Genomic DNA, 8024 nt, shown 5'->3' on the forward strand with positions numbered 1-8024 from the left:
TGCAAAGCAAATTACAAACCAAATTACAAATTCATAACTAGTTACAAGCAAACACACTTAAATTACAACATTCCCATCATCGGGTACATAACATATATTCTTAAGGGTGAGAAATTTCTAGAAGTGACTTCTATGCAACAAGATGATCCTCTTGTGCACTAGAGTTCTTCTCTTTGTTCAACTTTTTGAAGAACTTACATTCACTCTTGAAATGTCACGGCTTACCACAATGGAAGCAACTTCCTCTCTTTCTTTTCTTTTGTCCATGTCCATTGTTGTTGTCATGAACATTTTCTCCATCTATATCCATATTATCCTTGGATTTACTAGACTTTCCATCCACTAAAACATATACCTTCTCATGAGCATTTTGATTCTTAGTATCATCCTGTTTACGATACTCTTCTTCAAGACGAATGTGATTTCCTAACTGCTCAAGAGAAATGTCTTCTTTCTTATGTTTCAAGGACTTTTTAAAATCTTTCCATGATGGAGGAAGTTTATCTATTATGGAAGAAACAATGATTGTTTCATCCATGTGCATTTTATGTTGCTTAAAGTTGTTAAGAATTCGTTCAAGTTCATATAATTGTTCCATCACTGGTCTAGAGTCTACCATGTTATAATTATTAAATTGAGAGACAAGAAATTTCTTACTGGTAGCGTCTTCCAACATATATCTTGTTTCCAGTTTCTCCCATAGTTCCTTTGCAGAACCGCTACTTTGGTAGATGTCAAAAAGTGAGTCTGATAATCCATTGAGAATGTGGCCCATGCAGATGTAATCATCATTTTCCCACTTCTGTTTGTCTCTTGTTTCAGCAATCCTTTCATTTTCCCTCTCTGTTGGTCTTGTGGTATTCAGAACATACACCACTTTCAAGGTTGTGAGAAGAAATTTCATCTTTTTCTGCCATCGGTTAAAATGGCCTCCATCAAACCTCTCCAATTTCACAAAATCAGAAGTCATTTCTTTGAGTGATGCAACCATTGATTAAGAAATATTAGAACCTAAAGATTGTTAGAGATTTTTGGGGAAGATACTGCAACACTTAAACAAAGAAGATGTCAATGATGGATGCACGTAAAGATTCAAAGCGTGTTTTCACACTAACCTTTAAGTTCTATTCGCCCCACCAATAATGTGTATTGGATGCAATTGGGATGTACGTCGAATACCCTGCAGGATACTTTGATCACCTTGTAGTGGTTTGCACTATCACAACAAGCATATCTTTGATAATAGTTTACAGAAAGATTATTCCTTCAATTCATTCATGCATTAATGAAAAGAAAGATGATTTAGAGTATTGTAAATGGGAGAGGAATTGACCAAGTTATTATTTCTTTTACGTGTCCATGTTTCTCTATTTATAGAGAAAATAACTATTACTTGAGTAAAATAAACTTCTCTTCATAACAGTTATTGATGTATTCAGTTTGAAATAAATCCAAAACTGCTCTCCTAGTGTGTTGGCATGTATATCTCTTGCTGCAGTTACAGTTTTGCTAAAAATTCGAATTTTAATAATTCAAATCAATTCAACAAATAAAATGCAAAAACAGCAAAATGTGGGAATCGAACCATGCACATGCAAGTCGCCCCATTCATTGCTCAATCACTAGAACACATTCAATAACACTGATATAATTCTGATTATTAACACTGATATTTTGGAAATAACTCTTACATATATTTATCAATACATTACTCCTGTATTTTTATATAAGAGTACATAAAACTAGGGTAGAATTGAGTGGAAGAAAAATGTTGTTTGTTGTTAAAAGTAAGGAAAATTCAAATAAGGATAATGTTTTGTTTGCTTAGTGAAACAAAGAGTTAATATATGCGTAGTTGAATTATTTTTACAAAATCATCTCGTCTTTTGCTTATGTATTAAATTACTAAATTAGGTTAGTTTGATAATTATTTGTATTGTATATTATTTTCTTAAATATAAATAAAAATGGAGTAGAATTTAGTGAAGATAAAAAAAGCGTTGTTTGTTAATAAAATGAGAAAATTCAAATAACGATAAGGTTTTGCATGTTTAGTGGAACAAAATGACAATTAGGACCACTAGATATTATAAATTTGATTAGGAATATTTAGTGTAATTTAGTAAAGTTGGTAGTAATTAACTTTATTATATTAGTAGTAGATAGTCTCATATAGACATTAACCCCCATTCTAGTTATAATTAAAGGTGAATTCTTTGGTATGCATTTTATTTCGATATGTACTAGTACACTACTGAGGTGGATAATTCTGATAGGTTGACAAAGAGTGTTTATTAATTTTTAGACCTATCTGATGATACTGAGGTGTTTATTAACTTTTTCTGGTAGTATACACCTCTACGATATACTGATACATATCTAAATAAAATGTGTACCGAAGTGTTCACAATAATTAAATTATGTGTCTTACACCACACACCCACAATTGTTTGCTACCTACGCCGCCTCTCCAATATCCCCAACCTGCCTAAGATTTTTTATTATTTTTTTCCTCTTCCTCCTCTATCAAGTCTACTTCATATTTCTTTTTCACCTCCATTTTGTATAGCTTCGCCTTGTGCACTTCCTTCATCGCCATTTCCTCCTGAACCTGATTCTACTGGGTTTTGTTCAATTTTTTTCCCTCCTTTAACATCTTTTTTTGGAAACGTGCTTCTCCAACTAGTCCTTTTCCAATGATCTATTGCAAATTTGGTTTTGGATTCTTTTGTTGCGCCAACTACAAATGAACAAACACAATTTATTAAATATATAATAAAAGAAGAAAGAAATTGCTCATTAAATCTATCTTATACGTTGTTTTTCATCATTGGATTGCTTAATTGCCACAATAAAGATAAGAATTTCAGCACAAAGAAATAACAAGAAAATAAAAGTCTTGGTTTTCATCCTTGATCAGTTAAGAGTATAGTGAAGTGAAACATTTATACAATTGTCGACTATTTATAGAGATAAAATAATATATTAAACATGAATAAAAAGAGCTGAGATATTATATTTTATACATTGAAAAATATAATATACATCATATGACTTATTGCGAGGATAATAGGTCACTAACATTTTACACCTATTCTCTCATTTTTTATAAAAAAAAAAAACCTATTCTCTCATCAAAAGGTTAAATTGTAGGGCTTGTTTATTAAATATGGTAAAAATATTATTTTCATATAGTGACAACTAAGAAGGGATTAAGACGTTTGATAATTTCTTTAGAGGCTATTTATTACAGCTTTTTTTTAGGAAAAAATATCACTTTTATTTTATAAAAATAATCACTTTTAAAAATATTGCATCCATTTGTTATAGTTTCTTAAAAAAATCAGAATCTAAAAATAATCAGAAAATAAGTAAAAATGAGAAGTTACTAAGATTAGTTTCTCAAATAATATATTTTTTTAGAGGAGAGATAAAACAAGTGTTAAGAGATGGAGGTTACTTTGCAATTCAAATTAGACGATGACTACCACTAATTCAATTATAAATACTTACTTTAGACCTAGGAATTCAAATTAGACAATGACTACCATCAATCCATTGTAAAATACTTACTTTAGACATAAGAATTCAAATCAGACGATGACTACCACTAATTTCATTATAAATACTTTGGAACTTGAAATTCAAATTAGACGATGACTACCACTAATTCAATTATAAATACTTACTTTAGAATCTAAAAATAATCAGAAAATAAGTAAAAATGAGAAGTTACTAAGATTAGTTTCTCAAATAATATATTTTTTTAGAGGAGAGATAAAACAAGTGTTAAGAGATGGAGGTTACTTTGCAATTTAAATTAGACGATGACTACCACTAATTCAATTATTAAATATGGAAAAAATAGAACTATTATTTTCAAAAATATATCAGCTGCTGCCGCAATTCTAGAAGCCCTAATTTTGTCTTGAAGCCCAAGTCGTTCTACTACTATAAATACGAAGGCAAACATATGGTTTCAAGCATCTAAAATCGTGTTCTTACAAAGCGTGTGTTTTAGGGATTTTAGAGTGTTAATTGTGAGCCTTTCTTGTATCTCATTGATGCAAGCTTAGGACCTGTGTTTATTGAGTTGTAAGTGTGAACTTCTCCTAAGCTTTGAAGTACGGAGATTGTTCTAGTGTGTTGTGTGATTTGCTCGCAAGCTTTTAAGCAAGAGTGAATCCTAGTTTCTTAGGAGTGTGTCTCCACGTTTGTAATCGTTGAAGTTAATAACAACGCTGAGTGTGTTGTTAAGGTGGGAATTGGGACGAGGTCTCATATCTAGGAGTTCCTAGGTAGAAGTGTCATTGGGTAGTGATTAAGTAAGAAGTTGTAAACGGGTGAGTTTAGCTTCGAAGTAATACTGCTGATAGTGGACTTCATTCCTGGATTGGTATCCCCCAGAGTAGGCTGTTAGGCTGAACTGGGTTAACAACTCTTGTGTGTCATTTACTTTATGGCAGCATCTATTATGGACCCTTTTAGGGTGCACCCCTTGCTACACCCCCACTTTTTCACTATTTTACCGTAGGCCCACCTGGATATTGAAAAATTAAAAAATTGAAAAGCTTTATGTGATTACGATTTTGCCCTTCCTTCTCACTTTCACATGTTCTTCTACTTCCAACGACAAAGCTTCATCATTCATCTACTTCATCTACAACCTTTACAAAGAAATTCCGATTTGAGTAGATCTACATCAAAAATATCTTTCTCCTTCTTGAAATCATGTTTCCCTCTTTGATAAAGACCACAAAAATCTTTCCCCTTCTCTGCAATTTCACGTTCCACTCGCATCCGTTGATGTTCTTCCGACGAGCTGCCACCGCTCACCATCGTAAGTCTCTGCAACCCTCTCTCTGTGTACCCATCGTTCGTTTTCTCTATCTGTGAATACCACTAAACCCTAACTTCATCTTTCTCTCAAATCCCTAAATTGTGATTTGATAGTTTTGAAAATTGATATATTATTATGAAAATAGTTTTACTTTACTTTATTGTTTGTTATAGAAATAGTTAACACATAATCAGTTATATGAAAATGTGTTTGTGTCTAAAGAAAAATTAATAACCATGATACAAAGCTTATAGCAGACAAAGACAACTTAGATGTTCACTACATAAAAGGCTAATCACATAAATTCATGTATGAAAGACTAATCAATTAGTATATACTAAGTTGTCAATTACTATTTTTAGTCATTGATAAGATTGATGAAGTAGCAGCTGCAAAATCTGTGTTTCATTGATGAATTAGTAGCTGCAGGATCTATTTTTAGTCATTGAAAGACTAATCAATTATATGCTAAGTTGTTAACTTAACCATAGATCCAACCATTAACCATTAAGTGTTACAATTAGCTTTTTGCTATCTCTTTATTTCTTTTTTCTTTTTTGACGCAACTTATGGTTGTCTCTTGAATGCAATATTGGTGAAATCCAACTTTTTTTAATTGAGAAGAGGTTATTATTAATTAACATTAGTCTCTCAACTATCTTTAACAACTATATGTTTGATGCTAGCTTGTTTTGGACATTGATGCCAAAGACTTTGGATAATCCATGTTATAGATTGTGCTTACGAAGTGTCTCGATAACTAATCTCTGCATTAATATCATAGTCATTAGCTAACTTTATGAATCTGGATTTGGTACAGTGGAATTGTGTGTTTACTAAAGCTGAACAAAGCTGGGAGGGGTGGTGGTTGAAGAGCAGGTTTCATCTTTTTGTTCTGAATCTGTGCAAGTTGAAGAACAAGAATGACAAGCTTACTAATCGACTCACATTTGTTTAGATTTATGGAAATGCATAAGTAAATTACAGTGGAGCCTCCCTCCCTGAGAGTCTTATATTTTGGCCTTTAGCTTGGCAAGTCTTTTGGGGGAAATTCTTGTATTTATTTTCCACGTGCCTACCACATGATACTCTGTTACTCTTATTTCCTTTAATTTTAGTTTGGGTAGATAACCGGATCTTCCGGCTTATTAAAAAAGAGATAATTCGCACTATGACTTTTTGTGTTTTCTTCATATGAGTTTCATGAGAAGTTTTAAAAAGAATTTTTATTGGTTCACATTTCGGTCGTTTGTGAGTCCAACGGATCCAACTTTCTAAAATTGCACTCGTTGATAGTTTTATAGAAACAATCTCACAAGTGATTATGTCAGTAGATAAACTCAAAGAAGTTGATTCAAATAGCACTAAATCAAATTTCTATAATCTATTATGTCCTTGCTATATTAGCGAGAACAACTAAGGCAGAATTACAACTAAAGGTATTTATATAACTAAAGGTATTTAAATTAGACAGTGTTTTATGCCTAATCGCATTATAAAATACTTAATTTATACCTTATAATTCAAATTTGACGATGATAATGACTAATCGCATTCTAAAATACCTAATTAATACCTTACAATTTTAATTAGACCATGTCTACCACTAATGTCATTATAGAATACTTATTTTAACCTATGAATCCAAATTAGACGATGACTACCACTAATTCCATTATAAATATTTAATTTAGACCTTGAAATTCAAATTAGACGATGATTACGACTAATTGCATTCTAAAATGCTTAATTTATACCTAGGAATTCAAATTAGACGATGACTACCACTAATTTCATTATAAGTACTTACTTTAGACCTTGAAATTCAAATTAAACGATGGTTATGACTAATCGCATTATAACAACAGTATCATCGAAAACCTAGTTCTAATGAAAAAGTTGTGAAGTTTGACTAAAACTACCGATCTTGACCGGATATTTCGAATCTTATCAATCTGACCGTTCAATATCACCTAATTGGACTAACAAACAAATTAGAAAAAGAATTTTGATCATCGGACTCCAAATGTATAGACAGATCGTAATAACGGTCTCATCGAAAACCTAATTGGACTGAAAAAGTAAGTATTTTATAATGAATTATTGATAATCATCGTCTAATTTGAATTCCTAGGTCTAAAGTAAGTATTTATAATGGAATTAGTGGTAGTCATCGTCTAATTTGAATTTCAAGGTCTAAAGTAAGCATTTTACAATGGATTAGTGGTAATCATCGTCTAATTTGAATTTCTAGGTCTAAAGTAAGTATTTTATAGTGAATTAGTGGTAATCATCGTCTAATTTGAATTCCTTGGTCTAAAGTAAGTATTTATAATGGAATTAGTGGTAGTCATCGTCTAATTTGAATTTCTAGGTCTAAAGTAAGTATTTATAATTGAATTAGTGGTAGTCATCGTCTAATTTGAATTTCAAGTTCCAAAATAAGTATTTATAATGAAATTAGTGGTAGTCATCGTCTGATTTGAATTCTTATGTCTAAAGTGAGTATTTTACAATGGATTGATGGTAGTCATCGTCTAATTTGAATTTCTAGTTGTAAAGTAAGTATTTTATAATGGATTGGTGGAGTCATCGTCTAATTTGAATTCCTAGGTCTAAAGTAAATATTTTATAATTGATCGGTGGTAGTCATCGTCTAATTTGAAATTCCAAAGTCTAAATTTGAATTATAAGGCCAAGGAAACAATTGCAGCAACTTGTAGATTTTGCCAGAGTTAATGGACGATGACTACCGCTAATTCCATTATAAGTACATACCTTAGACCTTGAAATTCAAATTAGACAATGGTTATGACTAATCGCATTATAAAATACTTACTTTATAAACCTTACTTATTCTTCAAGGGCGTGTAAGACTTTGTTTAATCAATGTTTAGTGTTATACAAACATTGTTTTATCTTTGATTGTTATTCTCTTTATTGGTTTATTTCATTGAGATTGTTTCTCTCGATATCAACGAGTGCGATTTTAGAATGTTGGATCCATTGACCAGCTCAAAATCGACCGAAATGTAAACCAATAAATTTGCGTGAAGATACATGTAGCTTAAGTTCTAAAATACCTAAGTTTCATCACCTCCATGAATACTAGCTTAAGTTCTAATTTCAAAATTAATTGAAATTCATTACCGTAAATCAATTTCCCCCTAATTAAATTGTGACT

At 31.3% G+C, this 8024-nt stretch overlaps 1 protein-coding gene and 2 long non-coding RNA genes across 3 annotated transcripts; 1 reads left to right on the forward strand and 2 right to left on the reverse strand.

Annotated features, from left to right (window-relative positions):
- Positions 1–214: 214 nt before the first annotated feature.
- Positions 215–991, reverse strand: LOC123905182. The gene has a single exon (XM_045954812.1). It carries the CDS (start codon positions 989–991, stop codon positions 215–217), a length of 777 nt encoding a protein of 258 aa, XP_045810768.1.
- A 1286-nt stretch (positions 992–2277) lies between these two features.
- Positions 2278–2985, reverse strand: LOC123911354. The gene is made up of 2 exons (XR_006810463.1): positions 2817–2985; positions 2278–2740 (listed from the first exon to the last, which is right to left on the reverse strand). It is a non-coding gene; the product is annotated as an uncharacterized LOC123911354 (long non-coding RNA).
- A 1579-nt stretch (positions 2986–4564) lies between these two features.
- LOC123911355 lies at positions 4565–6077 on the forward strand. The gene is made up of 2 exons (XR_006810464.1): positions 4565–4840; positions 5661–6077. It is a non-coding gene; the product is annotated as an uncharacterized LOC123911355 (long non-coding RNA).
- The last annotated feature ends 1947 nt before the right edge of the window (positions 6078–8024 follow it).

Source organism: Trifolium pratense, linkage group LG2, assembly GCF_020283565.1.
Source record: "Trifolium pratense cultivar HEN17-A07 linkage group LG2, ARS_RC_1.1, whole genome shotgun sequence".
Classification (NCBI taxonomy): domain Eukaryota; kingdom Viridiplantae; phylum Streptophyta; class Magnoliopsida; order Fabales; family Fabaceae; genus Trifolium; species Trifolium pratense.

Excerpts from the sequence above, each read along its gene's own strand:
- LOC123905182 (XM_045954812.1), bottom strand. The coding sequence starts at position 991 with ATGGTTGCATCACTCAAAGAAATGACTTCTGATTTTGTGAAATTGGAG.